Raw genomic sequence first — 17,963 nt, 5'->3', positions numbered from 1 at the left:
GAGAACTGATGTCCATGCAAACTCGTTCTTCCCCAAAACCACAAAGGAATGGAACAACCTACCGTCTTCAGTAATTTCTGCCAAAACTACCTCTGCATTCAAAGCAGAGCTGTTCACTTTCTTAAAACCCACAAGCCAAAAGTAACTGACCACTCAAAGCCACACCTCCAGTTAAAATTCCCTAGTGGAATGTTCCGGAGGAATCCAATCCAAGATCCAAGATCCTAGATAGGTGTATTCCCAGCTTCTGAAGGGAGTATGATTCACTTCTGATGTTTATCTTGAAATTTAATGTCATGTGTTGGCTCAGTCAGTAGAGCGTGCGCCTCACAACCGGGAGGTCGTGGGTTCGAACCCCGGCCGCGTCATACCAAAAGACGTTTTAAGACGGGAGTTGCTGCTATCTTGTTTGGCGTTCAACAATAAGGGGATAGAGCAACGTCGATCTGGCGCTGCTCAGTGGCTGCCGGGCTCACGATCAATTGCAAAAAAAAGAATTTCCATTTTCGGTTTAATGAAATTTGGAGTGGACTAAAAGATTATTATTATTATGTATAGGTATTAAAGGTCAAATACAGATCGGAATAGCTATCATGGAATAGTGACAATGAATATTGTTACATCTGATTGATTGATCCATTTTATTTCAAATTCAGTGTTTAAAAAAACAGGCTGTAAACATTTACAATGTACATAATTATAAAACTCGACCTAAATATGTGAAACAAAGTAATTACATTTAAATGCAAATTGTGTTAGAAAATGAAATAGGGTGTATCTGTAAAAACCCATGCGGCTTGACAAGTTGATACATTCATTACAAAGAATAAAAAATATTCTATCAACTTCAGGTAGTTGACGGTTACATACTAAATTGCGTTTAACTTACACATAATTGGACAGTAAATGGCGCTTGTACTTACTTTTAAAGGAATTTCCAAATTGAGTATTGCATATGAAGGGGGATCATGAATTCATTATAATGAGACCCAACGAACCGAATAAACTTAAAACAGAGAGTGAGATGTGACTTTTGATTCATTGAAAAACTGGTTGTTAGAAATATATGTATCTTTATTCGTTCAAAAGTTTATATATCATGTGTTCCATATACATGGAGGTCCTTTCAGTACATCAAAACTGCTTTGCAAGAGAGCCCTGTTTTTAATTACAGTCAAACCTGCTTCAGTGACTACCTGTCTACACAGACCACCTGTCTAACAATACAAGGCAACGTACCAGTCCACTATCCAAAGGATGAAATCATTCGCCAGATAAATTATCAAGGTAGGGAAATATTAAATCAACATGGGCATTTTGAAGAAATGTAGAAATGGTGTCATAGTCGAGTGGTCTACGTTGTAACTGCTAATTAAAAGTGCTTTATGAAATATAGAATACGTAACAAAACAAAACAAGAACAAAATATAGATTAGAATTGGAAACTAGTTGTGGACTTTTGATCACATCTAAAATAAACAATTCTACATTGTACATTTATTGAAAGCAATCCAACAACACACATATGATTAAAGTGAAAGATCGGACTCTTGGATTGTTCCTAAAAGACTCAAATAAGTGACATGATTAGAGATGATTGGCCGCCTGACAAAGACCATTGACTTGAAAATTCAAATCCGAAATCGACTCTCCAAAAATCGCTTTAAATTATATAAGTGATACGCATATATGCATATTATAAGTATTGACTCCTAAAAAACATAAGATGCCGTCACTTTCTCATACCAATTTCGTTTTGTTTCAAACTTCTACAGTATTTAATCTTATCAATGCACATAACCTAGCTCAATTTCACGCTCCAATAATCACGCATGATATAAATAGCGCCCTCTAAAGTTCTAGAAAACTTTCAGTGGCTTAGATCAATCGTGCCTGGCCAAAACCGTACCCTTTTTGGACTGAGTTACTTCAAGATATACCCTTTCCATCCAATTAAACAAACTATGTACCTCACCACTGACCGAATTTGCGAAAAATGTTAACATGTTCCTTTTTTCCAGGTATTTGGATGATAAACTGATGTCAGCTTCCAGCTTTCACTAAGAATTTGACAGTGGAATGAGAAGATACATCATGTACGAAAAAAAATAAAACAGCCCTAAAAGATTTTGATGAGTTCATGAACTTGTAGCCAGGAGAGAGACCCTTAGGTTTCACTAGGAATGTGGAAGAAGATTTTCAAAAAGGGGGTCAGTCGTAAAGGCAACGCCAAAAGTCTGATCCACAGAGACAGTAAGGAGGGAAATGAACAAGATGGCCGTGTTGAAGATTTGCAGAGTGCACTAAGCAGTGCTGCGCAGAATGGACAACTTGACCTCATCCAAGAACTGGTCGGTAGAGGAGCCGAGGTGAATACAGTTGATAATGACGGTTTTACTGCATTACATTCAGCTGCTCTAAATGGACATCAAGATGTTGTCAAAGTATTGATCAGTCAAGGAGCCGAGGTGAATAGAGTTGAAGATGATGGTTGGAATGCATTACATCTAGCTTCACAGAATGGTCATCTTGATGTTATCAAAGAATTGATCGGTCAAGGTGCTGAGGTGAATAAAGTCGAAAATGACGGTTTGACCCCATTATATATAGCTGCACAGAAAGGTCATCGTGAGATAACAAACTATCTGATCAGTCAAGGAGCCGAGGTCAATAAGGGCAAAAGTGATGGTTGGACTGCATTACATTCAGCTGCTCTAAATGGACATCAAGATGTTGTCAAAGTATTGATCAGTCAAGGAGCCGAGGTGAATAGAGTTGAAGATGATGGTTGGAATGCATTACATCTAGCTTCACAGAATGGTCATCTTGACCTCATCCAAGAACTGGTCGGTAGAGGAGCCGAGGTGAATACAGTTGATAATGACGGTTTTACTGCATTACATCTAGCTGCACAGAATGGTCATCGTGAGATAACAAACTATCTGATCAGTCAAGGAGCCGAGGTCAATAAGGGCAAAAGTGATGGTTGGACTGCATTACATTCAGCTGCTCTAAATGGACATCAAGATGTTGTCAAAGTATTGATCAGTCAAGGAGCCGAGGTGAATAGAGTTGAAGATGATGGTTGGAATGCATTACATCTAGCTTCACAGAATGGTCATCTTGACCTCATCCAAGAACTGGTCGGTAGAGCAGCCGAGGTGAATACAGTTGGTAATGACGGTTTTACTGCATTACATCTAGCTGCACAGAATGGTCATCGTGAGATAACAAACTATCTGATCAGTCAAGGAGCCGAGGTCAATAAGGGCAAAAGTGATGGTTGGACTGCATTACATTCAGCTGCTCTAAATGGACATCAAGATGTTGTCAAAGTATTGATCAGTCAAGGAGCCGAGGTGAATAGAGTTGAAGATGATGGTTGGAATGCATTACATCTAGCTTCACAGAATGGTCATCTTGATGTTATCAAAGAATTGATCGGTCAAGGTGCTGAGGTGAATAAAGTCGAAAATGATGGTTGGAATGCATTACATCTAGCTTCACAGAATGGTCATCTTGATGTTATCAAAGAATTGATCGGTCAAGGTGCTGAGGTGAATAAAGTAGAAAATGACGCTATGAGTGTATTATATCTAGCCTCAAAGAATGGTCATCTTGATGTCGTCAAATATCTGACCAAACAAGGAGCTGATGTTGATAAGGCCAATGGCCAAGGATGGTCAGCCTTATACCTTGCCGCAGCTGCTGGTCATGTTCTTATTTCAAGGGCTTTGCTTAGTCAGCAAGCGGAGCTGGCCAAAGCCAATATAGTTCATTGGACGGAGTTTCATACCGCTGCAGAGAGAGGCGATCTTGATTCCATGAAAGATCAAGTCAGTCAAGGAGCCGAGCTAGATAAAGCTGGTTCTTTTGGTTGGAGAGCCTTACACATTGCAGCAAGTAATGGACACCTTGATATGACAAAATATTTGCTAAGTCAAGGAGCTGATGTGAATTCTAGCAATGACTTTGGTAGGTGTGCCTTGCATTGTGCCTCAAAGAAAGGCCATTTGGATGTCGTGGAATATCTGATCAGTGAAGGGGCCGATATGAATAAAGGAAATGACTTTGGAATGACTGCCCTAGTTATTGCATCATCGTCTGGCCATTTAGATATCGTCAAATCCCTAATCGATCATGGAGTTGATGTAGGTAATTGCGACGCACATGGAGCCACTGCTCTTCATTATGCTGTATATTGTCGGCAGATCGACATTACGAAGTATCTGCTCAGCCAAGGTTCTGAACTGAATAAGAGAAGTGTGCGTGACTCTGTCATGTTACAATTTGATGGACAGTATGGTCACTATGATGTTGTGCGATGTGTGCAGAGTCATGTAAGTCATGGAGTTAGCAGACTCGTTGATTCTCTCACTGTCTTTAGAGGTGCTCCAGAAAGTGATCTTGGTAGAATCAAATCTCAAGATGGTGATGAGGATAAGACAGCTCAAGGTGGAATGGTTACTGTGCATTTGCCACTGAGATTGTCTGATCTTGACATTCAAGATCTTCTTGTAAGTCAAGGAGGCAGAACGGTTGGTCGCACATCATTGCAATATGCTACAGAAGGCGGCTGTCTTGCAATTGTTCGGTATCTGATCAGTCGAGGAGCTGATGTGAATGAAAGCAACAATGTTGGCTGGACTGCTCTGCACTTTGCTGCGCAAATGGGTCATCTTAATATTGTAGATTATCTACTTGTACAAGGAGCTGAAGTGGCCAGAGGAGATGTTGATGATATCTCGCCTTTGCATGTTGCTGCATTTGTTGGCCATTGTAACGTTACCGAGCATTTCCTTAGGCGAGGAACAGAGGTCAACGGAGCCACCAAGGAGAAAGGTTCTACAGCCCTACATGTTGGAGTGCAGAATGGTCATCTCGATATCACAAAAGGCTTGCTCAACCACGGAGCCGAAATTGATGCGACAGACAATGACGGTTGGACTCCCTTGCACATTGCTGCTCAGAACGGTCACATCGATGTCATGAGGTGTCTACTTCAGCAACTTGCAGATGTTAGCAAGGTTACCAAGAAGGGATCATCTGCATTGCATTTGTCTGCAGCAAATGGACATACCGATGTCACAAGATATCTTTTGGAGCACGGAGCTGAAGTAAATCTGAGTAAACCTGCGTTGCAACTCGCTGCAGAACAAGACCAAGTGCATGGGACAAGTCCGGATACGTGGTGTGCTAAAGGGCAGAAACACATTTCTTCCCATAGTGGCCATGCAGACACTGAGGGTTTAACAGAAGATAAGAAGAAAAGGGTATTTAATTCATAATTCATATAGATTTAAAATGAAATAAATAGCATACTGTTTATCAACATTCTCACAAGAATCAAAGTCATACCAATATAAATTGAAATAACCTTTATAACCTATTAAAGATACTGTGTCCATTTTGCAGCCAACCTCAAATTCTGTAGAACTGTGATATTTAAATGTTAGTAGTCTCCTAATATTCAAATTATGCAAGGAAACCCGTTTACTTGCTAGACTTTACTGCCAGACACTATTGAGTGACTGACTGGCTTTTTCTTCTTTGGTAATAACAAACATAAAATGAGCTGTAAAGGGTACATTAGCATTTGTCTACATCAATTACCCACTTCTTGTAATGGCCAAAATTAAACTGATTGAATCTTTGCGCAGCATAAAACGTACAGCCATTCGCTACAATGGTCTGAATATCAAGACTATTACTTATTGGCTCAATAGCTCCTAAGTCGATTCGATAACTAATAGTCGTTATTTTCCCACTTGCAGACATTTTCAAACACCCCTTTTTTTAGGGAAGTTCTAAATTAATATTATCTTTCAAATACCGTTGGAATTTAACCTTTTCATTATTTTGGCCTGCAAATGGGACATAGTACCTTTAAAACTTTCTTAGATTGTCTAAATTATGAAAAAGGGTGAAATGATTCCACAAAGAATTTTCAAAACCTATCTTGTTCCAGTACATAAAGTCAAACCTTTCTTAGTGGCCATTTATCTTTGAAAGCCACTTTTTTGTCGTAGCCGTTTATTTTGCCTCCCTCTAGAGAAAGGAATGTGTGTTTGAGAACCTAGGTAGAAAGGCCATCTGTCTACAGTGACCACTCTTTTTTCTCCCATGGGTGAGCAAAACAGACAGGTCTCACGGTATAATAATTGCTTAAATGTTAATATCTGTATATATTTAAGTCTATGTGGTGATTAAAGATATGGAATACTAGAAAAGGAACTGCTTTATAAAAAGCTGTTCTGTTTGTAGATTCTTAATTCTTGAGGCTGGTGTTTTACACAGGTTGTTGAACAACATGCTGAGAAAGGCTGCACACCAGTTCATTTAGCCACGCAAAATGGCTACACCTCCATCATCGAGGCATTAGTTTCTCATGGCGCCGATCTCAACATCCAGTCCATAGACGGACAGACCTGTCTTCACGAAGCCATCAGACTTTCTGGTCGAAAGGAATTTAAAGTTGAAGCAACACCAGTACTCCAAAAGGTAAGATGATGAACTCTAGAACACACTGTCCCTGGGATTGTACGGCAACTGCTCTGTAGTAATTTCCTAACTTAAGCCCCATCACACCAAACTAGTTCTTACTACGTTCTCGAAAATATTGCCAAACGGGCTTAAACTGTGTGCGAACAAAGAGGAACGTAAATCAACTAATTACGATTTGATTCATGGATGGGCTCGGACTTGACTCATGTCTTTAATACGATCCTAGTTCGTCCATTAACAGTCAACAATACGTCCAACTCGTCTGTACCCGTCCACAGTCAGTTCAAATCACGTTCAGATCGGGTAAGTTTGACATTTCCAAGGAGTCCAAACCATTCTTACTAGTTCGCAACTTGTTCTAACTAGTTCATAACCCAACCGCCCCGTTCAGAGACTGTCCAATTCGTCCTCATCTCGTTCTTAGTGCGTTCGAACACGCTCCTACCGTGCTTGTGCAATCCCGTCTTGGTTCGAGGGCTATAAAACACATCGCGTTCTTAATAATCGATGCTCGACCACATCACGTTGTAGCATGTTTCTAGTAGGATCGAAGTACGGCAATTCCGTTTATAGTATGGCAATTCCGTCCGTAGTACGTCCATCTCGTTTTAAGTACGTTGTCACTCCATCTAGTTGCAGGACGGGGAAAGTTTTAAACAGTTTTAAAGTTCTAGATCACCCTTCCTGCACAAGCCAGTCCGTGCCCGTCCATACAGTTCTTAAAAAGATCGTAAATAGTTGATAATACGTTCACATCGTTTGCACACAGTTTGAGCCCGTTTGGCAACATTTTCCAGAACGTAGTGAGAACTAGTTTGGTGTGATGGGGGCTTCACTTGAACGTCTTGATCTGCAAAGCTTGAAGCGTTGAAGTTGAACTGGAATGATGAATGGCGAGAACGCGAATAGCTCCCGAGCCAGGACGGGATTCCAAACGCTAGGAGCGCGTTGGAACGCACTAAGAACGAGATGAGGTCAAGTTGAACTGTCTCTGAACGGGTTGGTCGAGTTAAAAACTAGTTAGAACAAGATGCGAACTAGTTATAATGGGTTTGGACATATTAGAAACGAGGTAGAACTAGTTAATAATGGGTTTAAACGGACTACGGACTTGGCGTGGACTGCCTGGAAATGGCAAATTTTAATTTTTATGAACTGACTGTGGACGGGGTACAGACGAGATGGACGTATTGAGGACTGTTTATGAACGAACTAGAATCTTATTATATAAATTATTTACACATTCGGCCCCGATCACAACCAGTTTTACGATTTTCTAGGACGGTTACAGAACGTAGTGAGAACTAGTTTGGTGTGATGGGGGCTTAACCGAATTACTTACAATTATGCAATTTGAATCATACCATTCACACATGAGTGAGCATAGCAATTTAACAATGAATTAGTCTCTAAAAGAAAATTACATATGGCACATTGCCATTCGAATTTCGATGTTAAATTTCCATCTCGTAAAGTTAAATACAATTTTTTTTTTTAAGGTTCTTATTTCTGAAAAAATTTAATCGGATTCATAATTCTGAAAATCACAGAGGACTCGTAATTTCCGAAAAAGAAATAGAGTTCATTATTGCAAAAATGACAAAAGAATTTTGTATCATAGAATTAAAACTTTGAGATAACGAACCTTATATTATTTTCGGAATGCAAACCTTTGGAGTAATGATAGTTATTTAACGTTCGGAATTACAAACATAAACGAACTATCAGAAAACGATTTTTTTTTTTTTGGAATTATAAACCTGTGGATAAATCTTCAGAAACACAAGGGCCTCCCAAAGTTTAAACAATCGTTTCTATTGTTCTAGATCTCAGAAGAGTTCTATCAGAATGAATTGTCTCCCAGGAAGGCCCTGGTCTTCTATCTCTTGGACCACGGAGCAAAGCCGAACATCAAGGATAACCATGGCAACCTACCAGTCCACTATGCCAAGGATGAAATTATCCGCCAGATGATATTCTCAAGGTAGGGAAGGATTAAATTAACATGGGCATTTTGAAGAAGTGTAGAAATGGTGTCATAGTTGAGCGGTCTACGTTGTAACTGGTAAATTGCTTTACAAAATATAGTTATTAGTATTTTAAAAACAAATAAAAATGAGTAACATTGCTTTCTTAAATTTGGATTTGGGTTTCGGGCTGATTTATACATTTGATTTCTTTATTTAACCAATATAAAGAGCAGTATGTGAAGATTAACACTTAATGTTTCAGTAACTCCATTCGAAACCAGTTAGTTATATTGTAAAATTGCAAGAAATAAAACTTGAGACAAACACTGGATATGGGAATATAAAAGTATGCAGTCATTAATATATACACCAAGAGTATATCCTGTAGTATCCAGGTGGAATTGTTTTTTTTTTAAAGAAAAAACAAACAAAAAGTAGTCATATATGAAGCACCTCCATTACTTTAGCAATAATTATTCTGAAAAGCAAGAGAGTGGGACTTATCCATGGGTAACAGATCTGTGGATATTTGTTGAAGTACCTTTTGCTTGCCCAAGAATATCCTGAAGGTTGAAACAATATGATATTGTCAATTTGTCTTTGTTGTCGTTTGCATTTATTCTCAGATCTCCTAACATGGATATCATCAGAGCTTATCGAGGTAACACTCTCTAATAAATAAATAATAAACATAGTGTATCATAAACAAATAATGATCAATCAACAATTCTTAAGGTTTTCAATTTTTATTGATATGGGTGCATTGTAAGAGCCAGAACAGAACAAGAAAACTTGAGGGGAATTGCCAAATTTTCTTTCAGAAGTACAGATAAATGATTGACATTATTGGCTTCTCCTAAACCCATACCAATATGGCAGGAATCATTTGCTTTTCTTTTTTTATCATTCCAAAACCTACATCGATTGTTATGTAAAACACAGTCAAACTATTTCCGTTGCTTCTGGATAGTGTTTTTTCAGTGGAAAGGTACTCAGCTCTATTTTTGGCCCGAATCATTCTTAATCTCTCTTTGATGAATTTTGATGTGCAGCTAAAGAGTCGACACCACCAGTGGTCAACGCTGTCTCTGCTGAGGTTGGATGTGACGGTAAAGAGCTCGAACTGGAACAACATGGCATTTCAATGGCTATCCCACCTGGGGCTGTCGAACAGAACGAATCTTGCAAGATCACCCTTACCGTTGTGAGAAACCTCCCCGGTGTTGTCATCCAAGATGACACATCAATGGCAGCATACGGGATCAGATGTGACCCTCCAAACATGGTCTTCCACCAACCTGTTAAGATCATTATACCACATTCCACCTTGGTCACCCACCCTGAACAAGTGATACCAGACATCGTCTCACATATTTGGGATCCAAGAAAGGGTAGGTTAGATCCATTGTTGCAACGTTTATTATTGAAATTTTATTTCCCAAACTAAACTACTTTAAACCATTCTTTTCCTCCTGGTTACCCAAGGGATCCAGGGGGGTGTTTCACAAAGATCCTAAGTTGAACTTATCTCTAAGTTGGACTTAAAAATTATGGAAAGCCATTAGCATCCTTGAAAACATTTTGTAAAAGTTATTTTAAAAGACATAAAATGTTGATTTAAATCATTCATATTTTCTATTATCATGGGAGATTCTATGTTCTTGATGTGGAATTTATAAAAAGTCTAAAATACTTGAATTTCTGCTTTTGAATATATTTCATGTTAAGGCTCCAATGGCTGTCCATAATTTTTAAGTCCAACTTAGTGTTAAGTTCTACTTAGGATCTTTGTGAAACACCCCCCTGGTCTTTAAACCAAGACAGTGTTAATAAAACGTTTAAATGAATCAAGTGAATGTATGAACCAGTTAAGTTTTCAAAGAACATGCTTTTGTAAAAGTGTTCATGTAGTTGTACTACCCAATAGTTTGCTATGATTGTGTCAAAAATGAGGTTTAAATAAGAATATTTATTTAAGGTTTTAGTTGAACATGATCTTTGACTCAGGGTTTTATGACGGTAATTGAATGAGTAGAAAACGGACCAAAATGTCTTTTGAAAAATCATTCTTAATTTAAATCTTCATAGACTGAAACGTGACTCAAGGGCTGTTAATATGTCATATTGGCAATGTATTTATGCTAACTGTTGACAGGATGACCTTAATATGTCATATGGACAATGCATTTATGATAACTGTTGAAAGGATTACCTTAAAATGGCTACCAAAGTACTTTAAATACTAAATGACTTAAAGAGAAGGTTGAGCTCTGGTTAAGATGAAAATTAATTTATGATTGATTTTTTTTTCATTCTTCATTTGTCATTTTGGAAGAATACCCTAGTAGAAAAGTCTCCTGAAAAAAGATTGCTTTTATGTTCTTATTCAAAATGTGGTAATAAATACCAATAAAGTTTGGTCCAAACATTTGTGTTTAGTTCCGTGTACACATCTCTGTCTGTGCATCTGATTTTATGGGAAAATGTGTCAGTTTCTTTTCATGAAAATCATTAAAAACATCCAGTTGCATGATTAGTAATCAACTTGATCTTTAAAGTCATTATCATTCCAAACAGTAATCTCTTTTCCATAATAGGCATGTATCTTGCCTCATGTTGCTCAAATGATCATTAAAGAATGTAAGACATTGTGACTCTAATCATAGGTTTACCGAGTATTTCGAGGACAAAATCATCTGCTGCAGCTGACAAATGGCCGTACTGCAAAGTCCTTAAGAGACATCTTGAGTTGTACATCGACCACCCTGCCGAGTGGTGGGTTCTTATCCCTCTTGAGCAACAAATCATCCAGCTTCAATTCATGTGTACCCCATACGTACCGGACAAGATTGAACGAGGCAAAGAGTTTGATGTTCATCTCCACCTGAATGCAGATATCCCGGGGATTGAAATGGTCAGTTAGAAATACTTCGGTTCAACTCGGTTCACTTTTATGATCTCACTCCCTTAAGATATCTTCCCAGGGAGCATGCTCATATTGGTCACATGTACCTTGAGTTCCAATATGGGTCCCACATGGGTCTGCCCATATAGACTCCATATATGATATTGCACCCACCATTCGTATAGGGAGCATATGAGCCATCCCAGGTGGCCCATATGGGTTCGTCCCAGGGCCTATCTGGTGTGGGGAAAATTGTGGGCATGATGTGCACTATCCCTTATGGGCATCAAAGGGTGGAAGTTCCCATATAGCCCCCTCTTTGGAATCCCCATATGGGCCCCATACGAGTAAGCACTGAAGATTCAAATGGGATCTATATGGGCAACCCCATTTTGCCCATATGATTATTCCTTCATCTTCTTGTAATTTGCAGCCATTGGAGAGCACACTAAAAACCAAATATACACCCTTATCTTTGAGAGAGTATAAACTAGCTTGCATAGGGTGTGTCCCTTCTACACACGAGCTTCTAGACTTTTAGATATATCCTGGACCAATTGTTTGCGGAGCTGTTGGGCCACCATAATTATAGACATGCATGTAGATACATTGGGTCCATACAAGTAGATTGAAGATATTACATATAACTAAGTAGAAACTGACATTGGAATATTTGGTCTCATTAAAGGGCCACCCTTACCCAACTAACATAGCCTTTCAAAACATGAATACACCTCTACTTATTAATATTCCAGTCTCTGATTTTTCAGAAAATCTCTAAATTGACCAAAAAATAATAATAACCATCCATTATTCACAGTTCTAAAGCTTGCTGGGCTACGCCCCTCGAAAAAGGGTAAAACGGTCACGTGGCCTTGAAGACGTATTTGACGTCATTGCGGGCATGTCCGATTTGTCCTACAACTAAGGATCTTACATTAGGAATGACAAAATTGCCAGAAACGTACTGAGATTATCAAGTGTATATTTTTTTCTCTCGAATAAATGTCTTTTTTCCCCCCAATCAATATCATAGTTTGCCCTTTTAAAGACATTTTAATACCTAAATAACCCTCCTTTTCACCGGAGAGGCTCCTGCAGTGACATCATATTCTATTGCGCAATACAGCTCCGAAACTGGGCTTTTTCTGAGCGTTCTGAGTCGTAGTTTTTAAAGCTAGATTCCAGAATTAGTGATGATTTCTAAGAAATTCATGTCATGTTCGGAATCTCCGTCAAAAATTATTTTTCTTTTTAGCCCGTTTTGGTTAGAGTGGCCCTTTAACAAGTTACTGTTGTCCAATTGAAGAACACTATGTAACCAGTTGAGCCCTTCAGAGATAACTTTAATAAGATATATGTATTTATAACACACACAGTGAGTTTCAGAGAACGGGTGCCGCGTTGGCGAAAGATCTGTCTTCGTAGCTATATTCCTGACCTGTAATGGTTAATGAATGAGATACAGTCTATGTTCTGTTCTTTTTCTTTTAAATAGGAGGTACAAAAGGAAGAGAAGAAGAGTTCATACCACAGTGCACATCGCTCCTTTCCGATCTCTATCGAAGCTAAATCCGGTGACATTTCAGTAACTTGTGATGGTGCAGTTAAGATGAGCAACATTAAGGTATGCAAACATGTTCCAATTAAGTGATACCTGTATACAAAGCTGTATAGAAAGCCTACCTGCCTATAATGACCCTATGTGGTGTTCCCCTTTAACATTAATTCATATTGAAACCTGTCCTAAAGCAACCTGTCTGTAAAGACCATCTGCCACTGAAGACCACTTTTCTAGTCTCCTTTAACAGTTTTTATATACAGGTTTCAATGTATTAGGACCGATCAAGGGAGACAGAAAAAGCAGGTGGTCTTTATGTACAGGTTCCTTTAGTACACAATGACAAACGCTATTCAAGGGAAACAGATAATGTGGTCTTTATGGCCAGGTGGTCTTTCAATGTACAGTTGCTTGCTTAAGCAGGTTTATTTGTATTCATTTCTTTTTCTTCTGCAGTAAAATGATAGAAATAATCGTGCCTTGAGAAGTCACTTTTTTAACACCTGTAACTTTGTAGCTTATGGCCCGGTCCCACTGGCCGATGGACACAAAACGAATGTATAAAGGACACAGCGGACGAGCAAAATTTCGGGGGTGGCTCCATCCGTATTCATCCGCTCCAGAAATGGACAAAATTTGCGAAAACAGAACGGAAAATAACGGACGTGGGTAGTATGTAGCGGGGATGTTAAACAGATGTTCATCGGAAGCCTAGCGAATGAAAGCGGATGGAAGTGGATGACAGCTTTGAATACTTTATATACGAGATGCATACGCTTACATCCTTTCTATTTCCGTGCTACTACCGATGTATAGACGTTCCATGTACCTTATCTTTCCTCCCTCTTTCCGTTGTCCGCTGCAGCGGATGTGAGTTGCGAGGATGCCCAGAGGATGCAGAGAGGATACAGCGGACGTTTTACGGATGATAACGAACATAGAACGTTTGTTGCTCGTATTTGTCGCGGATTTACATCGTAAACGGCGGAAGTTCATCCGTTCTAAAAGTTTTGTGCAGCTCAAAACTTTTTGCGCGGATGAAATCACAGTGGACGGATGCTCGATGGATAGAGCGTATGAAACACGTATGCAATGAGTACACAACGGATGCCTAGCGTTTTCCAACGGATGGCAAGATTTTTTTACGTTTTATATCCTCTTTGCATCCGTAAGTGCAGTGGGACCGGGCCTTTAAAGACACATGTTAAAGATAAACTCCAGTACTGGTAAAAAATTCTCACAGAATCAAACGAAACTTACACTGAATGTTCAAGATTACAAATAAATTACATGTGCCAAACAATTTTGGAAGAAAATGTATACTGGCTGAGTAATGAGCATAGAAAGACAAGGAAATCAAGGTAGTAATAGCCCCGACACCATGACTGTTGTCCCATATATAGCTTTCTATGTGAGTGCTTGTTACTTTACCAAGACTCGGTCAAATTTATTATGATTTTGATGACTCCAGAACCTTGCAGTGCACACCAATACTTACATGCTACATGATCAACTGTTTCTGATCCTTTCCACACCTTTTCTTTCACAATGCAATCGCATTACCAGTACTAAAGTTTATCTTTAATGTAAAACTCTGATTGTTCCCTTCCATATGAAACAACAACAAGTAAAAAATCGAAAAATGCTTGGTAACATTTGTTCCCCTTGACTGGCATTCAAACATCTTTTAAAATCTTTAATCGGCTCTTTTCCTTTCAAATTTCATTTAATAGCTAATTGCATTGAATAAAATAAGGTCAAATCTGCCTTAAGGTACCACTTGCAAGAAAGATCACTTGTCTATGCAGACCACGTTTTCCTTGAATTGTGTTTGTCATCGAACCATGTATTATAGAAACCTGTACATAAAGACTGCCTGCTCGTAAAGACCACTTTTGTTACCTCCCCTGGTTGATCTTTAATACAGATCTTTCACTTTAATTGTTTGGTTGTATTTGTTTGCCCACAGGTACTTTCTTTGAAGGATACTCACAGCCGAAAGAGACACAACTTATTGTTATCAATGACTCCTGGCGAGGATGATGCAGAATTCTCAGTCATTTACGTGACGATTTCACAGGCTGGAAGACTAGGCAGGAGGTCTCAATCGTTGGCGTTCGTCATCAGATACACAGGTGGGTGGAAAATGTTATTCCCCATGAAAGAGATTGGTGAAAGTCATGATGATTATTCTAAGATTTTTTTTCAGATTAGTTTTTAAAAAAAAGAGATTTATAAAGGTTTTGTGGGAGGGGGGCGGGGGGGGGGGGCAAATAAACCTGTTTAAAATGTATTTTAATTTATGCTTATTTCTGTCCTGAATCCTTTGTTACCAAGTATTTGATTCACCTGCTATGTAAAATGGATGGAATTCACTTTGCATACATTAGTTGTTGATATGTTGGGTAAGCCTCTAGCAAGCTATTCAGTCTTCAAGGGGGAAAATTATGCATATAATTAGTAAACAGGTATATTTAATTAATTTGAATTCGGATTTAGATTTGGATTTAGATTTGGATTTTGGATTTGAATTTGAATTTGAAATTGAATTTGAATTTGAATTTGAATTTGAATTTTATTTTGGGTGTGAATATGAATTTGGATTTAAAATGGATTTGAATTTAGATTTAGAATGTCATATTAATAAAGTCATCGAAGTTCATCCAATATCCTTTGGCTAGGCATTAATCTATATTTGCCACTCTCCACCAGGTAAAGTAAATAGGTACCCAGTACAAAATAATTCATTGAAAAACACTGAGCGCCTGAAGCATAGTATCAGGATTAAGGTAAAAATAACAAATTTATATTAAAAATATTAAAGTATTATTAAATACTTATGAGGCTACCCTGGGTAAATACGACCATATACTAATCAGTATTATCATCATTACGGTTGAGTGTGGTGTTGTTATGATCGTTTTTGTTGTTGTTCCTATTTATATTCCTGTTCCCGTACTTGCTGTTGTTGTTAATGATTGTGGTTTCAATTTTCTAACATGTAGGCTCATGTGACAAGTTGCAGCGCCCCAGAGAAAACAGTATTTATACTGATGAGGCTACATTTGGTCAATAAGATATATTGGTACTATCATTGTCATTATTATTATTGTCATCGTTATTTTTATAATTAGTGTTATCATTATTAATAAAATGTTATTCTACCACACCCATTTCTTCTTTTCTCTTTTTAAAATCATGCATTCCTTTTATTGCAGATGACTCGACATGCCAAGTATCTACTGAGCCCTCTTCATTTATTCGGTAAGCTCTCTTGTTTATGATACTGTTGTCAAAAAATGTATCTCTGAAGGATTCACTTTCTTTTTGTTGATTTAATATTTGATATACATGATACCTCTCAAGAAAAGGACTACAGCTATACACACCTAATATCATTCATTGCACTACATTGACACTAATCATTTCTTCACATTATAAGAAAAAATATTAAAATGTCAACGCAGAGAAATCAAAGATTTATGAAGGATTAACCATAAGTCTATTCCTATTTTGGAAATAAATTTGTATTGAACCGGCCACTCCCCTCCCCCCCCCAAGCAAAATGTGAGAGTTCCTGTAGGGGGACCTGTATATGGATACTGTTTAAGGGAGAAAAGAAAAGCGATCTTTAAAGGCAGATCGTCTTTACACACGAGACTCAATAGGAAACAATAGGGGCACATAGTATACGGTCTTCATAGTATCTCTGTATAGGTGTTGCCAAATCAGATTTGACTGTATATTTTTCCAGGGCTGTGGAAGAGCTCTCTGGCAGTGACCTTCCCGACATTAATGTTATCACGATAGCTCAGATGATGACGGTGAACCAATTCTATGATTTGGGAGTGGCTCTTGGTTTCACCATACAACAGTTGGATGTCATAGAATACAGGAGGTTCCGTGACAGACAGCAGGCCATGTATGACATGCTAGTGACATGGAGAAAGAGACAGGCCTCCGGCCAAGAAGCGAAGAAGACTTTCATCTCGCTCATGAAATCTTTGGTCTCGCCAGCCGAAGAGACAGAGATTTCAGGTTAGTTGAATGGCACTTGCTCTTGCATCAATCGCTCTGCGGTAAATTCCTACAATTGAGTAGCTATTTTCAACCCTGCACCACACTATGCCTGATACTAACCCTAAACCTATCCTAAAACCCAGTTACAACCCTTAACCTAACCTTAATCCGTACCCCTTAGTTTTGACAAAATATAAGCTGGATCAATTGTTGCAGGAGAAAATTCAATCACCGTCAGGTTTATAGTGCTAGTATTTGTAATGATTATTTCTTAATTTTTTAAACGTGAATAAAGATGTTGTGCTTGTTTTCATACATATTATGACTGTTCACGTTTCCTCTCTAGGCTGATCATAGTATATGGTAGAATACCCGCAAGAAAGTAAGTATTTATTGTCAATGGGATTAACGACTTTCATGCAGGCATCCCATGATATCCATGGACTACCTACCAGTTTTTTGTTTTTTGCGGATTTGGGCCATTCTGTTTAACGTTTAAAAAAAAGAAGGGAGAAGCCGTTTGTCAGAAAAGAGGAAAGAAACGATATGTCAAAAAACTGAAGAAAGGCCTGGTCGAACCTAACAATTAATGATCTGCATATGTACACCTGGGCCCGTCTTATAAAGAGTTGATATCAATTGCAACTACGTACATAAGAGATGGGGGACTGCACACTTGAGATTGATTAGAGGACTTGCGATTGATCCATATATATTTCATTCTCAACTCTTTATTAGACGGAGCCCTAAATAATAAAATAGCTGGGGCTCTGTAAATAAATCAGTAGGAGCACTGCCCTCATAATATCTTCTGAATCGGGAACGATTCATCATTATAGTTATATCGCTAAAGGTACGGTCTGGCCAGGCCATCATGCAAGGGTGATTATCAAAGGTTCAGGTGGAAGGTTTTTTCTAAATTTGTTTAAATCTTTCTTTCCTATATTATGTCTTTGGAGTGATTCCCAACTTATCATAATTTTGTGTTCTTTTTCTACTTTCC

The 17,963-nt window shown here is 38.4% G+C and overlaps 1 protein-coding gene across 1 annotated transcript; it reads left to right on the top strand.

Annotated features, from left to right (window-relative positions):
• Nucleotides 1-2,183: 2,183 nt before the first annotated feature.
• Nucleotides 2,184-16,983, top strand: LOC763867 (serine/threonine-protein phosphatase 6 regulatory ankyrin repeat subunit B-like). The gene is made up of 9 exons (XM_030988261.1): nt 2,184-5,273; nt 6,298-6,501; nt 8,331-8,488; nt 9,101-9,135; nt 9,527-9,865; nt 11,141-11,388; nt 12,878-13,006; nt 14,910-15,075; nt 16,658-16,983. Exons 1-9 carry the CDS (start codon nt 2,184-2,186, stop codon nt 16,981-16,983), a joined length of 4,695 nt encoding a protein of 1,564 aa, XP_030844121.1.
• Nucleotides 16,984-17,963: the final 980 nt, after the last annotated feature.

This window comes from Strongylocentrotus purpuratus, unplaced genomic scaffold (assembly GCF_000002235.5).
Source record: "Strongylocentrotus purpuratus isolate Spur 01 unplaced genomic scaffold, Spur_5.0 spur5_scaffold_17, whole genome shotgun sequence".
NCBI classification, from domain to species: domain Eukaryota; kingdom Metazoa; phylum Echinodermata; class Echinoidea; order Camarodonta; family Strongylocentrotidae; genus Strongylocentrotus; species Strongylocentrotus purpuratus.
The sequence above is the reverse complement of the archived record's forward strand: the minus strand, read 5'-3'. Positions and strand labels throughout refer to the sequence as shown.

Coding starts and splice junctions, on each gene's coding strand:
- LOC763867 (XM_030988261.1), top strand. CDS start 2,184: ATGTGGAAGAAGATTTTCAAAAAGGGGGTCAGTCGTAAAGGCAACGCC. Junction 8,489..9,100: donor CGCCAGATGATATTCTCAAG/GTAGGGAAGGAT, acceptor ATTTATTCTCAG/ATCTCCTAACATGGATATCA. Junction 15,076..16,657: donor GTTCGTCATCAGATACACAG/GTGGGTGGAAAA, acceptor ATCTCTGTATAG/GTGTTGCCAAATCAGATTTG.